Raw genomic sequence first — 19,951 nt, forward strand, 5'->3', positions numbered from 1 at the left:
AAATAAAATAATAAATATTTACTGAAAGTTATAGTTTGCACAGAATTATCTTTGGATAAACGAATTTTATAAATGAATGTAAAAAATTGCTTTTAATTCGATTAAAAAGTTCTCGAGACATAGCGAAATGCGCAAAAAGTAAAATTAACATTAAGGAATCAAAACTTTGGAGCGTTCTTGACCAAACTATTGGGACCATAATTCCCAGATTTCGTCTATATTTTCGGTGTCAGAAATCCGAATCCGTCAAAAGCAGTTATGTTTATTCAGAGAAAATATGTTTTTTAGTCCTATTTTGTAGCTTAAAATATCGTCTACACCAATTAATTAGTATACTTTAGGCCACCCTCTCGAACCATTAAGATGGAATCCTAGAACGTGAAGATCCGATCATTAGTTATTCAGGATGGTCCGTTTTTTATTTTGCCCAATGTATATCACACATATGCTTTTTTTTAGGTACTACTTCTTTTTATGTATTATCAGTAATATATACCTTCGTTTTTCTGATTTCACAAGTATATTTTGACAGTCAAGTCTAAGAGAAAAAGTGTTTTTTTCAGATTTTTGGATTACCTTTGATCATTGAAAGTATTTATGTCTAAATAGTTAGCAAGGAGCACAAAATAAAGGTCACTACCATGGTGAACTCATATCACAAAAAGTATTGCCTCATGTAAACATGTACAGTTTTCTCAAAATTTCATTGGATCTCAAATTTTTAATCCCTAAAATCATAAGAAATTTTTTTCCTCGAAAAAATGAGAAAAATAAAACATGCGTCGAATAGTTTTATCTAAAAAAACATTGTGAAAATTTCAACAAAATAAAAATTTTAAGTATCCAAGCATTCCCCATTCACACAATTTTTTTTAAAAAAAGCTGATGTTTGAAAATTCAAAATACAGTAGAGTACCGATTATCAAATTTAACCGATCTTATTTCGATTAGATTAATAAAATAAAAGAAAAGGATATTCAGAATATAACTAACATAAAAAGATTAATTGAAGCTTTTTATGCTATATATATATATTGTAGAAAATAGAGGATATAAGTTTCGTATCTAGCTTTAACAACTGTATTACAAATACTTCAAATGTTTAATCCTATAGGTTATGAATATTTTAAATTAAATATCCAAAAATTAAGATTAATGGTGAAAACATACAATCATAAAAAGTCATTAACGATTTAAGACAAAAAAACTAATACAAGTATACTAAAGAGTTTCTTTTTATTGCATAAAAGCAAGCTGATATCACAAATGTGTATATAATTCCAAAATAACACTATAGAAAAGTTACAAATTATTACACAAATGATATTTAATAATACTGGGCTTTAAACATTTTTTTTTAAAAATGTAAGAGAAACTAAAACAATAAAATGAAATATTTATATTAGAACATTCAAAATGTCATGAATCTCAGAGATTAAAATCGTAGCAGTTTTGTAATTCATACCTTTTTGGTTACTAACCTTTAAATATCCAAGTAGACAAGGAATTTTTAATTGACTATTATCCAACCTTTTCAACACACATAGTTACTATCATAAGCAGGGAAAAAATAAATATTTTATCAGTTTTTTCACATTATTCACTGGATGTAGTTTTAATAACATTAAGGATTAAAAAAAAAATCAAACATAAGTAATTCAATAGCAAAATTTTGTTTAAGAAGCAATAAAACAAAAGTTAAAAATGCTTTAATAATAAAAATATAAATAAAGATATAGATTTTAATTTAGTAGTAAGAAAAAATCTTGTTTAGGAAGTAATAAAACAAAAGTCATTAATGTTTGAATAATAAAGTATAAATAAAGATACAGTTTTCATTAAATAGTAAGACAGATATGGAACAAATAAAACAAAAATTCAAAAAAATTAAAAAAAAACAAACAAAACAATTAAGGCATAGTAAAACCTGTCAAAGTGATCACATTTTCCGATTTTTTTCCCCACTTATAAAAAGAGCATATGAATTTATCTCATACATTGACTATATGCCTTTGTTGCAATGACATTTGTACCTGTTCAAAGTGATCTTTCTATTTCTTCCTCTCCATTTATTGTCCCTAGTTATAAATGATACTTGGATTTTGAAAGAAATGTTTCCCAGTTTTTTTTTTAAAAAGGGTTACTTTGTTATGTGTTCCCAGAAATTCTAAGAATAAATCTGAACAAGTTCATATTCGTTATACTGCTTATAAGATAACTTTTTGAATATTCAAGATCAATTGCCTTTTGAAAATGAATCAATGTTCTCTTGGTGTATTTTAATAAATCACAATGGAAGTTCTACAATTTTATTGAAAAGAAATACAATAAAGAAAAGAAATAGCAAATTTTTAAGTTAACTTTTTCTATAAAGTGTATATTTAAATTAGAAATCCAGTTATTATAAATCTATTACACTTTACTTATATGAATATGTATTTAACAAACCATTTTTAAAGAGAATTCATAAAGTAGTTACTTCTTTATAGACCATTTTAATTGTTTACAAGGTTGGGCACTTTAGATTTATATTTTTTGATTAAATATTATTTTCATTCAAATGAATAGAATTTTAGTGTAAAACACTGCTAAACAATCTTAATACTAACTTTAAAATCCACCTTTTAAGGTATTCATAGTCTGTACACACTGACAAGTATTAAGTAACCCAGTTGCTTAGGACATTTTGTTTTAGATTTCCAAAAACTAGATTAATTTCCCTCCGTCAACATCTAATTTATTGAATGTTTTTTTGTAAGCATTAAATTCTTTGATTTTTTCCATCCTCAAACATTAGGAAACCTTTAAAAATGTCACTTCATTATTAATCCATTCCATAAATGTTTTATCAAATATACATTTTCTATTTCGAAGCTTCAGAAAAGTTCTAATTAACGCTACAATTGAGTAATAATTACACTGCAAACAATTTCTGAATAAATTCAGGCATTTTGAAAAAAATGTGTGGCTTCTATGAAAAAAAAAACAACAAAAAAATCAATTATTCGTGGAAATCATTGCCGACATTCCTGACATGAAAAACTTGCAACTCTAATAATAAGATATTTAAATAACCCTAATTAGAGACTCATGACTTTTTTAATGGCTCTATAAACTAGACACAGGATGTAATAATAATACAATAAATTAAGACCACTAACTAGTAATTTTCATAAAATGTTAATTTCATTTGTATTTTTCAAAAAACAATAACTTCTTTTAATTTCATCCATGAAAGATCACAATATTAATAAAAGAGCTGCAACTTCAAAATGAAAATGTCCCACGTGGTGTTCTATATCATATATTTTTAGAATCCTGGTCGAAAATGAAACAAAAAGCATTCTCATTAGTGGGTGCAAAATTAATATTTAAGCAAAGTAGAAACAAAAAAGCTATTGAAATCAGTTCAAGCCACTAAAAAAGTGAGTTTAACACCTAAACCATACTTGATTGTTCTTTAAGGTGCTTCTAATAACTACCTTTCATTTCTTCTGAATTACTAAATTTTGATTATTTTACCCTTAAACATAGATTTACACATTGATTACTTTTTAGATTCTATTTCTGACATGGATTCTAAAAATATATATTAAAGGTGGTTTTTACAGAACACCATGTATTACAAGGTTCTAGAGAAGATACTTCTATTAGTGTTTCAAAGACTGCAATCTTCCTTGGAAAATAATTACAATGAAATTAAAGTAATAAATTAATGTGAAAGACCACTTTTCAACAATGTGTTTTACTTTGATCAAAATTTCTTTGAAGCAAGTTAATCCAGAATTATCCCCCCCCCCCCGAAAAAAAACAACAACTGATAGAAATAATGTCTTGTCAGTTTGCAGTACATTCCTTAATCAGTTTGCAGTACATTATGATTTTTTTCTATTGCCATATTTTTCTTACTTCAAAAATAAGAAGAAAAAAAAATAACAGAACAAAATTATTGAACTAACCTTATAAATATAACTGATTAAACAACAAAATATATTGCACAAAAATTACTCAAAACAAGCAGATCATTCTTAAAAGCAAAAATCATTTAAATACACCATTATTTGCTGGAATGATAAACACCAGAGCGTGAACTCAACTAATTCAAAGGGATGTCAATTTGTAGTGATGCTTTCATGGAGCTGCACAGCAATTTTTTCTTGGTAAACAAGATAACTTAATATAAAACGTTTAGTAATGATACCAAAATCTGATAATATATATATTTTTAAACACAACACAAGTTAAAGTTCATTTTACAGGGTTCCCACTTAAATTTCAGAATTGAAATTTTCCAGCCTTTTTAAGAATTTCATGAAATTTCAACATATTTCAAAATTAAATTTTATTTATATTTTACGATTTTACAGCAGCAAAACACATTATATGTTTTTCCAAGTTTTTTTGTTAATTGATTTAGAATGGAGAAAACTATCATTAAATGAAGATTAGTTTATTTAATTAATAAATGATGATGAATTTAATGCCAAATAACAAAAATTAAAGTATGAGGTTTTTCATAAGTTGGAAAAGAGAGGTATTAAAAGTACATCGAAAATTTTTAGAAATCTTGAATTTTCTATTATCTATTAAAGCAAAATAAAAATGTGTAGAAATTATGGGAAATCTATAGCAGTTGGCATCCCTTTCCTTTGTTTTCTTTCCAATAAGCAACAATGAATGAATGCACCTGAGCTGCCAGCAGCATAATGAAGCAAATTCATTAAAATATCATTAACAAGTACAAAATATTATCCTGAAAAACACTGTATTTACAGAATGACATTATTGAAAAATCACAACATTTTATTTAAGTTTTTTACACTTCAAGCACTTAATGAATTTCAACAAGCTAGAGTAAATTGAATATTGGTGAAGAAATAAATAAAATAATTTATGATTTAATACATTTTAAATTCATAACTATTTAAATAAATCATCACAATCATTAAATGAAATATTTAAAATTTGATGCTCATGAATGCATAGTTGAGTATAAGGCACAATGTGAGAGGTGTGTAAAAAAAAAGAAGAAGTAGGGAACAGAACAATTATAAGTTTATAACTCGGGTAAGGTGATTGTACGCAATGCGTCATCATCATGGATTTCCAAAGTTGCAGTAGCTCCATCGTTGAAAGTAAATGAAAGACCACCATCAATAACTAAACACGCATCAAACATTCTGGATTTGATTTCAATCCTACAAAAATATGGCAATTAAATGCTTCGATTCACATGCTTAGAAAAATTGTAAACACATTTTAAATTTTGGTAAGAGAGAAAATTGCAAAAAAAATTAAATATTTCTCTTAACAACAGAATTGATAAAAAAAAAATATTCATTTAAATCCTAAAAATTAAATATTTCTCTTAACAGAATTGATAAAAAAAAAATATTCATTTAAATCCTTAAGGACTTTTTCCGGGCCGGGATAGCCTGGTTGGTAGCGTACTGGACTCCTGTTTGAGAGAACGGAAGTTCACATTCAGACGGCCGAAGACTAGCACACTAAATTATTACGGGTGCACGTTAAATCTGTCAGGTCACAAAGTCCATGTTCCCAAAACAAACTATACTCCAGCGGGTGTTGAAACAGAGACTCAGGTCAAAATTACCATCTGTGGATGAATGAATGGATGTGTGAATGGGTCCACTCTATAAATGGGTGTGGCAGAAGTCGAATTCTTGGTCATATTAACAAGAACAATCGCACCCCTTGCCTTAATGGCCTACGGCAACAACAACAACAGGACTTTTTACCATGAAATGAATCTATCAACTAAAGAAAAAAATTCCATTCCTAGCAAGACTTAGATGTAGATCCCCCCAAATAGAGATGCAACAAAAAAAAAGTCTTCTTTGTCAAGAAGAAAAGTTAAAAAACTTGCTTGGCATGTGTACTACAGACTAATTGGCACATTACTTCTATAAGATTCACCTAGAATTTAGATAATCGAGGTTCTATTGCAGTGGTTTCAATTTTTTTTTCTGATCATGGAACCTTAACAGTGTTGCCACTCAAATCTGGAAAAAGAATTCCCTGTGTGTTCCCTGTACATGTTATACACAATAGATAAAGAGGAAACAACAATTACTGAGCTCTTGCGTGAGCTATAATGGGCTAACTATATTAATTAGTATCAATTGCTGGAAAAACAGCTGAACATACTTAAATAATGCTATGGTAAATGAAATAGTTTAGTATAGCGGAAATATCAGGGTTAAATATCCCATAGATTACGCTTTGAGTGGTCACCATTTTTAAAAGACCAAAATAAAAAAACAAATTCCCTGTATTTTCCCAGTTTGTAAAGAAAAATTCAAAATTCCCTAAATTTTCCTTGTTATTTTAGGTGATTTTTACATTCCCTGTATTTTCCAGGTTTTCCTTGTTCTCCCTGTGGAGTGGCAACCCTACTTAAATAATAAACCTTCTTTTAGTGGAACCCAGATTTTATGAATAAAGTTTGTTAAGGTAACTGTGAACACATTAACCCATATAACACTCCTTTATTTTTAAAATATTTATATAGAGGAATGAAAATTTTTCATCGTTTTATAATAATCTCAAAATTAGGTTTTATGTCCAACAATTAAACTTTTAGTCCTTGTTCCTAAATTTTTAATTTAGTCTAGTTATAAAGTTCATTAAAAAGAAGACCTAGTATGACATTTAGTACTTACTCTGCAAAAAGCCTTTTTGCAGAGTAAGTACTTTTTAAGCACTCAAAAATATTTTTAAGCACTATATGCATTAACAAATTCCAAATAACTTTCTAAGACTGTACAGGATCATAACCAATTAAAATAACCAGTTTCTGACAAAGAACTATCTTCTTGATTATATTAGCTATCATAAAAAGATGAAGATATTTTCAAGTTCTATATCTGACAGTGGAAAACGAAGCCTGAAATTGAGAATATCTTGCAAAATGCAGCAGAGTTGCACCTAAGAGTGCAAGAATCTCACCGAACCCTGTTCAGTAGACGCACATGTGGACTTACCGCGGTAGGCTTACCTAACTGCACTATCTAATCAAATACGTGCTGTCTAATCTTAGAAGACAACCTGCGGAAAAGCTCTTTTTTTTCTTCTTCCATAGACTGCAAAGAGAACAGGGTTTGCATGGTACTAGCACCTTTTCTTCCACCTCAACTAAAGAATGGACTAGCCGATGTTCTTTTTCTCCAATGGCAATTCGGGATTCCAGCGTGCTCTCAGACAGGTATGGGGAGAAAAAGCACACTTCTTACAAACCGAGAGAGAAGCGAATTCTTCTACTACGTCATAATAGCAGCCAGCTGGAGGGTTCCATTGCAAGTCAAAATACGTAATTAATCCAGGATTTATAATTTTTTACGGGGATACAGAAACAAAATTTTAAGTAGCGGGGAGCAGACTTGTAGAACTTGCTTTTTTAAAAGTATTCTGTGAAACCATTTCTCTAAAGTGGAATTTGTGAAGGTACCGCTAAACATAGTAAATTTGCTCAGGACAGACCAATAGATAATATTATTGGTATCTTCAGGTATTAAAACAAGCAAAAGAATTTAATAAAAAAACAACGATAAGTTGGATAAGTTTATCATGAATAATGTAAGAATAAATTAATCAACAATGTAATAAATAGACAGAAACATTAACTTACTTTCTAGCAAATCCTCTTGGCTTGCATTTGAAACCCATTCCTTAAAATATACATAAAATAAGGATTTAGTTAAAAAAACAAGCAGTTTATTTCATTAGAAACTGATAAAGTAATTTATTACCAAATACTATTGGGTCTCTCAGTGTATATGCCATAAGTTGTTTTGTAGGATCGAAAATCAAAGAATTGTTAAATTTAGAAGTAATTCTAGTTATAAGCTCATCATCAGTAAGCGGAATAGCTATTTTTGTTTCATCAGCAGCTAAAAATAAGAGCTTAATGTTAACATAATTATGCAGACAAATTCCAACATTGTTTAGTGGCAGAAAACATTAAACTACCCTACAATAACGGAAGAAACACTTTCAGTTTTTGATATATTTCAAAATTTCTAAGAAATTTTTAGATTTCTTTTGAAAAGAACAAAAACTACTTCAAAAATTTTTGAAATTTTTAAGATATTTAAATCAAATTTTTTTTTATTAGTTGCCAAACATAATTCACTACAAAATTATGAAAAAAATTAAAAAATTTTTCAGTGCATGCGCAGTATAAAAGAATTTTTTTTAAATCTTAAATTGACAACTTTGTAACAAATCTTCAATTCCTCCAAAAATTTTGTTTAATTTCATTGGATATCTATAAAGTTATAATGAAGAAACGCAATGTGAAAAAAATTATTTTTTTTTAAAAATGTTCATATTTCCATAAATATTTACTTCAAATTTACGAAACTTCTGTGCAGTTATTAAAAATAACAAATAAAGTAATCTATACAAGTTACAAGCTTATTGCTTGATTTTCTGGCATAAAAAAAAGTTCTTTTATTGCAAAAAAAAAAAAAAAAAAAACTTTTTTTTCCCCACAACAAATACAGTAAGGAAATTAAAGTACCTGTAATGGGCTAGTAATAATGTTGCAAGAAATATAGAAGAAATATTTTTTTCACATTTTTAGACTTGATAACTTTTGTTAGCTAGATACTTTTTTAATATTTTTAGACTTTACAGCTTGTTCAAAACAATTATTTTCCGTTCATAATTTGTTGCAGGTCTCTCAAACATCTGAAACCTTAAAATCACATGAACCTAACATTGCTAAAGTTACAAAACTGGAGGTGCAAGCTGAAAGTGATCAACTGAAAGTGTTACATTATTTTAGGTTAGCGTATATTCATTCAAAAATTTTATGAAAAAACATAAAAGATATAAAAAATAATTACTAAAAAGTGTATAATTGTTCGGAAGGTGTAATAAATCTATTAGTTAGTTATAAAAATGCAAACACAATGAATGGAGAAAAAAAAAGCCATTAAACAATTGTACAACAGAAACCAATCGTAATATTATATTTTTAAAAATTATTTTAAAACAATATAATATAATAAATCTATTTGTGTACAATTTTATACATTTTCTTCACATGAGTAACATGCTAATTTACTAAAATTGTAAAAAAATTTACTACAATCTTTAAAAGACTACTTATTGTCGAAGTACAGATGAAGAAGAAAAAATTTTTTTTTAATTTTTTGTTAAATGAGTGCAAGTAAATTCAATTATTTTTTAATTAGATGGTGCCCATTCAAAATATATTCAAAAAAATAATATATTCAAATAAAAAAACAAAACAATAGTAATAAACGTAATTGAATTTATGCATGTCTGGCAAACTGAAAAGTACATTAAAAAAAAATAAATAAATCATGTAACATAAAAAGTTTACAAGACTCACTGATTTTCAGAAGATGTTTGACACATTGTTCAGTAACTTTATTTATGTTGAAAGACCAGGATGTTGATCCAGTTCCTGTACATACAGTCATTCCAGAGCTCTTCAGCTTCTCTTTAGGTGCTGAGTCAATTGATAACTCATAGTAGGAAACTCTATTAAAAAAAAAAAAAATTCAATATCACCATATTAAATTATTGAAAATATACAGGTTTCATTTTTAGATTAAAATTTATGTTTTACTCTTAGAAAAAATAATATTATTGTTACACAATTCGATACCTTTGAATGTAGAGAGTTTGTGGTTAAATTATGAACAAAGGCCGTAGAATAAGAAACAATATAGGACATTAAGTCAACAATATTAAATTAGAAAAAGAAAACTAGTTTTTCAAATTGAAAAAAAATTAATTTGTGAGCTTTTTCAGCAGCATATCAAACAGAAAAAATAGTAAATTAGCTCTAAAAGAATAGAATAAATGAAGAGAATAAAAATGAATATTGAAATGAATTATCAATACAATATAGGAAAAAAACACGCAGAATAGTCACATGAGTTTTCACTGTTTATATTACTGCCAAAGTTATTTGTCTTTGAGGCATCAAGCTATATTTTTATTATTCCTTTAACTAATAACTCAAGCTTTTACAAAATAATTGTTATGTTAAAGGGCTAAATTATGCTCTATTTTCATCATATACCAAATTTCAGGCAAGAAAAAGACATATTCAACAATAGCTGAATACTGATTAATGGTTGAATTACAGTATATCCCAGTGTATAAGTCGTTTTCCTATTTTTGATTATGAGATAGCAAATTTCTGGTGTGTTAGATGTATATGTTAACTGCTAAAAATTTAGAAAATTTAAAATAAATAAATAAATAAAAAAAAATCTACAAAATGTTTTAAAGTTAAAAAATATTTCACATTGTTCATCCGCATGCGATACATTTGCTCTCAAATAAGGATTCCTTGAGGCGCCCCCTTAAAGTTGCATTAACTTTGTTGTGTTGGTCGTTCGTTTTTGGCATCATGTGTCAAATTAAACTGAACACATAGAAAAATGTGGATTCAAATGATATTATACAATCTTTTATGATGGAGGTGCAGACAAATTTTTCTTGGGACTCAGCAGATGATGCAAAGTGAGACCTGTATGACAAAACAATTAACATTATTGATTCCAGACAGATGATGTTCTGAAATCTTTAAATTTGTAGCTTTATTGTGTGTTTTAAAAGGTTCAATTATGATATATCCTTCGAAATATTCTTGAAAAAAATTATATAAAATTTCTTGTTCTTAATTTTTTCTCCCTAAATGTGATTTCCCCCCCATAAATTTCTAAAAAATATTTATACTAAAAGAAAATATGATGAGATAAAAAGCAAATTTGACGCCCGGTGGCTGAGCGGTAGCGCTTCGCGCTGTCGTGCCACAGGTCCTTGGTTCGACCCTTGGGCCGGGCAAGGTCGACTCAGCCTTTCATCCCTTCAGTGGGTCGATAAAATGAGTACCAAGCATGCTTGGGAACTAACACTGGGGGTTCCGCGTTCGGCTGACCACCTGACCGGAACATATGCTCCCGCACCCCAGAGCCCAAGGTCAAGAAAACTGAGATGGGCACAGTCGGCCTTGGCCCTCTTAATGGGCTGTCGCGCCACTGAGTTAGTTAGTTTTAAAAAGCAAAATTAGACTAAACAAACTAGTAATAATTATATGAAAACAGAAAAAAAAAAAGCTTGTCAAAATAAATTATATTTACATCACTCTATGGTTAATTTACTTCTAGCTTAAAGATCATTTATGAATGTAGAATTTACCTTGAAGATAAGCTTTCTCCAACAAAAACTTCATTCAACGCTCTTACAGGCAACTCGTGAACTGTTTTGGATTCCAAGCGAGGAGATTTTGCTGGGGGAGAGTTTAATTTATGGTGTCCTTCAACACAGTCTAAAAAACGGTATTCTGGATATTGTAGCTGCTGGTCATGTAATTCTGTGGGCTGGCAGAATGCATGCTCACCTGTAAGAGTAACTCTAATTCTCTGTCTATGCATCCACCTATGGAAGATTAAGAATATAAAAACACAGTCCTTAGAAGAAAATGTACTAAAATTTTTTTTATCTCACAATTATAAAATTTGTTTATCCAAAGATAATTCCATGCAAAAAATTTGTTTCAGTAAATATTTAGTACCGTATATTCCGGCGTATAACGCGCACTTTTAATACAAAAAATAACATTGGAATTTACGGGTGCGCGGAATACGCCGAATATAAAAAATTATAGATTAAAAAAATTTAAATATAGAAAAATACTATTATTTTAAGGAAATAACATACCTTTACCTATATTCTTTATTGATTTTCGTTATTACATAAATAGTTCATTATATTCCTCTTCCGTTATTTCTTCAGGCACGTCATTACAATCTGTTTCGTCTTCATCATGTGTGTTACCCTCATCCATAAATAAACAGTCATCCGTCCAGATTATTTGAAATGCTGCATTTTTTGAATGATTTTCTCCCCATCTCAGGCTTAATTTTATCCCATGCTTTTAATATCCATTCGTACACTGTTTCCAAACTTGCATGAAGCATATGTCCTCCTTTCGTAAAGGTTTTCTCACCCTCCAACATCCAAGTGTTCCACTGTTTTTTTTAAATGGTTTGTTTAAGCAGACGTCCAATGGCTGAACTAATGGTGTCAATCCGCCCGGAATAACTGCCATATCGGTGTTACATTCCTTAAACAATTTTTTTTGTGTTATCTGTAAGGTGGGACCTAAACATGTCCCACACTAAAAGGCTTTCTGGTTTTCTTACGCAACCAGGACGGATTTGCCAGACAATTTTTACCCACAATTTAACACCACTTTCGTCCATCCAGCCTTTTTCGTGGACATGAACAAAAATACCCTTTGGAGAATTACATTTGGGAAAAGTTCTTCTCTTAAAAATCTAAATTTTCGTGCGCGTTATACGAAGAGTATATCTCAAAATTTAAAAAAAGTAATTAGAAATTACGGGTGCGCGTTATACGCCGGGGCGCGTTATGCGCCGGAATATACGGTGTTTAATTTAAGAATGGTCCAAAACATTTTAAAGGGTTAAGGTATACAATTGTTTGCATAATTTTAAATAATGTTTTTTATATAGCAAAATCCAAAATTAGAGCGAAATCGGTCGAATAGTTCATGAGAAATAGAATTTTAAGTATGTGACTTTTTTAAAATTTAGGTTTCGCCAGAACTTTTCGACTGATTTTGTATTTTGCTATATAAAATTACATTGCAAAAAACTGTATACCTTACAAGTCAAATTTTTTTTGACCATTCTTAAATAAAAATAATAAATGTTTACTAAAAGTTATTTGTTGCATGGAATTATAATTGGATAAACAAATCTTTTAATTATAGGTAAAAACTTTCAATTTGGTTAAAAAATTCTCATCATATATTGAAAAGTAAAATTAACATTAAAGGGTCTAAAACTTTGGAGAGTTCTCTTGACCAAACTATGGAGACCATATTTCCCAGATTGCAGTTACCCCCTAAAATTTGGGGATCAAAAATCAGAATCTGTTGAAAAAAAAAGGCATTTTTATTCAAAGAAAGTACATTTCTGTTTCTGATTTCATAACTTAAATATCGTCTGCACTTATTAATTAGAATACTTGTGGTCACCATATCAAACCATTAAGAATGAGTCTTAGAACATGATCTAATCATTTGATCAAAAGTTATTCAAGGTGGTCTGTTTTTTTTGTGCACTGCACATAAAAAATATTTATAAACACCACACATTAAAGGAAAAAAAACAAATTAATAAAGACAGACTAAATTAAATTGCACTGAAGGAGAAAAAACAATCCTGAAATTTATGAACATTTTGGAGTGCTTAAAATTGTTCTCAAGAGCTGATTATTCACATTTCCTTGATTAGATTCTAATTTTTAAATTTGTGTTTTATTTTTTCTATAAAAATATTTTAACTTATCAGATTTAATGATTGTCTGTTCAGAATTTTCCTTCTTAATGAGTAACAATAATCATAACAATTATCATAAATTATAAACATTAAAATTCTTTTTTTAAAAAAACAAACAAACAAATAAACTGTTTGGAGTGAGATAAAAAGCGATACAATTTGTTTTGTTAAAAACAAGACTTTAGAATGTTAGAAATTTAGAATGTTTTTTCAACAATAAAACTAATTGCATTTTGTTTGTATTAAAAAATAAATACACTGCAATTACAGATGTGATGCAAGTATAATTGGTGGAGCATTAAAGAGATTTAATCTTTACATAATTTTCACAATTAAAAACATTTGCCTTAAATAAATTCCTCATGCTCTTTAAAACTATACAATTGTTACCTTATTACAAATAAAAAGATTCTACCTGAAATTGCCCTCTTTTAATTTCCGCAGTGCTAAGGGAAAATTTTCTGTATACTTTGAATCAAGGCATAAATGCCCTAAGGACCTGTTTAAAGAAACAAACAATATGGTTATATTAAAAAGGCAAAAACCCTCATTAGTAACAAATTAATAGATTACATTACATAAAAATATGGATTTACTTTTTATCAGATATAGATTAGCTATAATACATTTATTAGATTTCTTAATGTAGAAGTCATATTAGTAGTATAGCATTTTAGTGGTCACTTGAGGTGTCTCTTGTATGTTCAGGGGCAAAAGACTTTTGGACTTTGCACTAAATGTAGGACTGCTCAGGCTTCGCCCGAGCATATTCTAAACTGTATTGATTTTAAGATCGACGAGGTTTTTTCAAAACCTCATCTTTTTTTAGAATTCCTGGACATTTTTGGACTTGTGGAATTGGTCTAATTAAGATGGACCTCTTGGGGATTAGAAACAACAACACTTAGTATATATGTATTAAATCAGCTTTAAAACATATTTAGAAAATTAGTTAATTAAATATACTATGATAGAGCAACATTGGAGATGAATTCTGTTTCAGGACATAGTTTTGTTTTTCTTTTTTAATTATTGAATAGATAGATATTAAATAATAAATATTTGTAAGGTTACAAAATCTTCATTCGTTAGTCAACATTCACACAGGAGGGGAAAAATTGATTCACTAAGTCAGTAATATTAACTTTAGTACAAATCATGCAGAGGGCTTAGGATATTAGATTAAGGAGAACACTTTTTATAAAGGATTTTTGGTGAATAATAATGTATATTCAATACTGACAATACAATAGAAGTTGACAACTTTTGAACTCTCTGAGGTGGATCTTTCTAGTGGTAATAAATTAAGAGTTGTAGGCAATAATTTAAAAATTTTTACGAGTAGTTAAAAATTCAGCTACTTGATTATCAAGCTTTTTCTATAGAGAAAACAATAGAAATGAAATTTTTTTTATAATGAAAATAAACTGTCAGCTATGAGTGCATCATCCAGTTGAAATTCAGCAAAATCATAAAGTATCTGACCAGAAATAACACTTAAAAATAGTTTAATGTAAAAATGTCTTATTTGGAAATGAGCAGCTTATCACTATATTGCTTCAGATAATTTACATAGATAGAAAAATAGGTCAAAATTTCTCTTTTCCAACGTAACCCCAACTTTTGCCCTGTCTTCAAAAGTGAACTCCTAGCAATTGAGTTAAGACTTAAGGCAATCACAGAAGACATAAACTTTAAAGACATATGGATTTTGACAGATAGCCACAGTGCATTCCAGGCTCTTAAAAATATTTTAAATATTGGTGACTGCACAAGTATTTCCATCTGTATTAAACTAAAACTCATTTCACAACATCACGAATACGGGTGCCATCACACTTGGATATTTATGGCAATGAAATAGCAGATAAAGTCGCAAAAGAAGATTGCTGTCAACAGACTTCTGATACCACTAAATTAACATTTATAGAACTTTATGCTATCAAAAATTCTGCTGTGAAAAAAGACTGGCTTTAGGCCGCACCAACAACTGGTACATGCGACTGAACCAGGATTCTCTCATTCCTTTTCTGGAGACAGGTCTACCCCCTGAGGCAGAATTTTTTCGGGCTTTCTGCGACAAACTTCCTTAGCACTAATATTTTGCTTTAAGATACTTTTTATAACAATTACTAAGTTAAAGTAGCAGAAAAGTTGTGCTTGCGAAGAAAGTAAAGAATAAAAATGTATAAAAAATTTTAATTGTAAAAGAAATATTTTATTAATTCTAATAATATATGCGATTTCTTGCATTTAGTAGGCAGAAAAATTCACTAATTAAAATTCGTACATAAATTAAAAATTGTAATTTGGCAGCAACTGCCAAAATAAAGATCACAAATCATGTAAATAGGACTCTTTACAAAAAGAGATTCTCAAATAAGTGTATTTAAAATATGGATTGCTTTAAAGGGAAAAAAGAAAGAACGAAACATCATTTCTAGAGCGAAACAACATCATATTCTTTTAAACTTTCGCGATTTCTGAATTTTTTAATTTAAATTATTATTTTGAAATTTCAGCTGAAGCCAGTCATTACAGATTTTTTTTAAAAAATCTCAAATGAGATTAGAAAAATCACGATAATTTCTTTCCTCTCTGATGCGCAAGAAAGACATTTTTAAAGAAAAAAAATTCGCAGAAAAATAAATTTTTTTTTTTCAAGAAATTATGCAGAAAGGAAAACCGAAATTTTCCCTTTCCCAAATGAAAAATCTTTCAGCAAAACTATGTAATGTTCTGCGCCAATGTTGCCGCAATTCTGCCACAGGGGGTCTACCCAACCTTGCCTATTGCGCCTCGCTTCCAGTCACTTAAAATATTTAAACTTCTCTGGTGGAGAATTCTTTCCAATTGTCTTAAATGCCAGCTTCTTCAAGCCACACTCAAACATATCATGGACTCAGCAAAGAAGAAATCTACTCGTCTTCTCTGTTTTTCATCAGCATGCTTAAAGTAAATGGTTTATCCGACCTGGTCTGAATGCGTTAGATAAGGTAGGAGATAAGAAGAGGAAAAATAGGTAATAATAAAGCAATTTAGAACTTCAGTGCTACAAACATTGAATATCAAATAGATTATCAGAGAACTTCAAGGAAACAATTTAAATACATTACCTAGTTGGATCACTGTTGATTCCAATAAGAGGCTTATTTTTATTTTTTATTTTACTCGCAGCCATCAAAAAAGTGCCATCGCCACCTGTTGTGATAATTACATCTGCCCAATCTATGTTAGAGTCTGAATAATCAAATCTATTAACAACTTTAGTTTCAATCCCATTTTCTCTAAAAATTAAAATATATAATTATAAACAATGAACTACCACAAAGTTACACAGATTATCAGAGAATTTTTTTGGAAAAAAAATTAACTAAACTATTTTTTGAAATTTTTTAAAAACTGCAGAAAAACATACTCACTTCAGTGTATTAATGACAAGTTCACGATTATTGGTATGAATTTGGTGATGCTGAAGAAGATTATTGTAATCTGAACCTCTATCTTCTAGCTAAAGTATAGGGGGAAGGGGAAAAGAAAGTTATTAATATAATGCATAAATACATCTGGTGTATATTGATGACTATAAGAAATGGGTTCTGGTTTATCCTTTGAAGATTAAGCATATGATTCGCAAGATTTTGTTCATTGAAAAAACAGAACTATTTGTTGAGTGAATTTATTTGATAAATACTTTTGTATTAAAACATTTATTTTTGCCATCTTTTTTTTAACAGATCAAATATTTTATAAATAATTAAATATTAATTAAATGAAAAAAAAATATTTTTAGAGAGTAATTAGTGGAAAAATAATTATTTTTAAAAAACTTCTTAAAGATAAGCGGCAAAACCAATAAGTATTTTTAGTTTAGATAATCTACAATCCAAAAAAAATATTTTTGAAAAATATGCAGGAAATGTTGCATTGTTAAAATTGTGTAGTTAAAATTAAGAATGGTGAAATAGAAGATGTTGAAAAATTTACTTACCCTTGTGTAACTGTTGATAGAAAGGGAGGTATAGATGCAGATATAGGATCAAGAATTATGAAAGCACAATTTTGCTTCAACAAACTTTTAAAAGTTTGGAGGCAAATAACTTTAAAGCTAATGACTAAAATTAACATTTTTAATTCAGTGGTAAGGAGTGCACTGTTGTATGTGTTAGATACATTCAAATTAATAAAACTTCATAGTACAAAACTAAATTTTTGACAATAAAATATGATTCAGAAATATTCTGGCCTCAGACCATTTCAAATTCAGAACTCTACAGTAAAACCAGGCAAAAACAAATCACCATCAGTATATAAAGAGAAAGATTGAAAGAGATAAGACACATATAGAGAATGCCTTCAGTAGCCTTAACGCGGGTACCAGAAGGGAAACAAAAAAAGAGGTTGACCCATGCTAACATGGAGAAGAAAGACAGGGGGGATAGATGAGATCTTGTGAAAAAGACCGAGTAAGTTGGCGCAAGAAGATAAGGGTCTTATGTGAAGGATAAGAAAACCTAAAAAGTTACGCCCAGTAGTTGGCTACAATTAAATATGGAAGGGATTTATATCATCCAAGATTTGTCCAGAGTCTCAGAACGGCCAGGTCTGGTTCAAAGGCACATAAGAATGAAAAATAGATGATTATAAAAATTTATGGATAGATTCATTTCATTCAAGTTTTTAAAAACTGGATTAAAATATTTTCAAAAACTACACAATATACAGCTTGCCATTGCAAAATTGATCTTGAAACAAAATCTTATAATTGAATATTTATAATTTATCAATTAATGTTGATTAGATAAGTAATATCATTATATTTATTACATAGCTATAAAAAATGAATAATTTATAAAATATTGATCTATTTGAATTGCTATGATAACATGATTATATATTTCATAAATATAAACTTTTCTTAACTTATCAAAATACTTTAGAATTAAAAATTATTCTTTCATGGTGGTCTTTTGTTGTTACTTAATGGAAATTAGTCGCTCAGCTCTACAACCAAAAATGCTAATTATTGAAAGAGCAATGTATCAAAAATACATTAGCAATGAAAGTAAATTTTCAACTACAGAGTTGAGAGGCGTATTGTCTACACTGTATTTCTACATGGCTGACTAGGCTTTCAAAAAAGCATTAAATTGTCTTTTGCAATTTTAATTTTTTTCAAAATTTGATTTTAAAAGCATATTCTGATGTATCGTAAGATTTTAATTTAATTGTTAAGGAGAAATTAATTACCTAATAATTGGAGGAATTAGAAAATATTGGAGAATCAATATTTTCTAATTTATATAAAGAACTGAAGATAGTAGATAAATGTACAAGAGATGAAATAAAATTTTTCAATAGGTGAAATAGAAATAAATACGCATTATTTTAACAAAAATGACCGATTTTTGGAGATTTCCGTATCGTTATCTGTGGCAGAAAAATCGCCAAGTCTTGGCAACTTCCGGGCAGCGGCCCGCGAGAAACTAAAAAAAAACATTACAGAAAGGGACCAACTCGAAAGGTATAACTCGCAGCCACACCCGGGCATTTTTTAAAAAAGCATTTGCAAGTTTATAAATCTATTTGGTACCTTTGCGACTGAAGTTGGAGCGACAGATTACGATACAGAAATATCCCCCGTCTTATGAGTTACTCTTAGAATTGGTCTCCTGTGATATAGTTTAATTGCTTCTCGCGTGTCACTGCTCGTTTTTCACCCAATCTTTGGTGTTACAGAAATGTCTTAAAGAATTCTAGCCTCAATGTAGTTAAATATCTAAATACTATTAATTTAAAAATTTCAAGATAAAAAACATACATGAAAACTTGGAAATCAAGTTTACCTCCTTACATTTTTAATAAGTTCTTCTTCGGACAATTCAGAGTGTGTTCGTTTCTCAAATTCATATCTCGAAAATTTAGTCAATATTAGAGCTTTCTGAGGTAAGAAAGGCTCTTCAGAATAGTTAGTACAATCATTTCTTGATGTGCTAGGCAGATCCATGAATTGCCGAGTGAAACCGTGTCTCCTCAAACGCAATAAAAATTGGCTGTTATGCCATAAATTTTCATAGGAACAAACACTTAAATTCCTAGACAACAACGATATGCTTTTGTAAAAGATCTTCATGGCCAATACATGTTTTAATTGAATCAAAGCATCGATGAGATTTTAGAACCTTACAACAAATTTTTTGTTGACAGTTTGCGAAAAATAAAATAATAATCATTGCGCCATGTGTCGATAAAAAGTTGAGTTGAATGCAAAAGGCCAAAACGAAACTAGTTTCTGCTCAGATACTTTTTTTGAACTATGAGTCGTTTTCAACTCGAATAGTTGTTTAAGAATCAATTATTTGGATGAATTGGAAATATGCTTGTGTTTTACGAACGGAAACTTTCTAAAAACTAATGGAGCAATAAAATTGACCAGATACCAAATATATTAATCAATTTTTAAAATATTATAAACAATTTTTCCTAATTTTAAACTTATTTAAAGAAATTTCATGTTTTTTTTTTGTCAAATAAAATATTATTTACTTGTCGTTTGACATCCCACGGTTTGCTAA

General features: G+C 29.0%; 1 protein-coding gene across 1 annotated transcript; it reads right to left on the minus strand.

The window, feature by feature from the left end:
* Nucleotides 1-2,616: 2,616 nt before the first annotated feature.
* Nucleotides 2,617-19,691, minus strand: Nadk2 (NAD kinase 2, mitochondrial). Its single transcript, XM_087161617.1, has 9 exons — nucleotides 19,231-19,691; nucleotides 16,799-16,887; nucleotides 16,493-16,663; nucleotides 13,792-13,875; nucleotides 11,206-11,445; nucleotides 9,383-9,534; nucleotides 7,770-7,910; nucleotides 7,649-7,688; nucleotides 2,617-5,198 (listed from the first exon to the last, which is right to left on the minus strand). Exons 1-9 carry the CDS (start codon nucleotides 19,507-19,509, stop codon nucleotides 5,057-5,059), a joined length of 1,338 nt encoding a protein of 445 aa, XP_087017743.1. The 5' UTR covers nucleotides 19,510-19,691; the 3' UTR covers nucleotides 2,617-5,056.
* Between the last annotated feature and the right edge of the window lie 260 nt (nucleotides 19,692-19,951).

The sequence above is a fragment of the Parasteatoda tepidariorum genome, chromosome 1, assembly GCF_982258835.1.
Source record: "Parasteatoda tepidariorum strain Cologne lab strain chromosome 1, Ptep-v5.0, whole genome shotgun sequence".
In the NCBI taxonomy this organism is placed as follows: domain Eukaryota; kingdom Metazoa; phylum Arthropoda; class Arachnida; order Araneae; family Theridiidae; genus Parasteatoda; species Parasteatoda tepidariorum.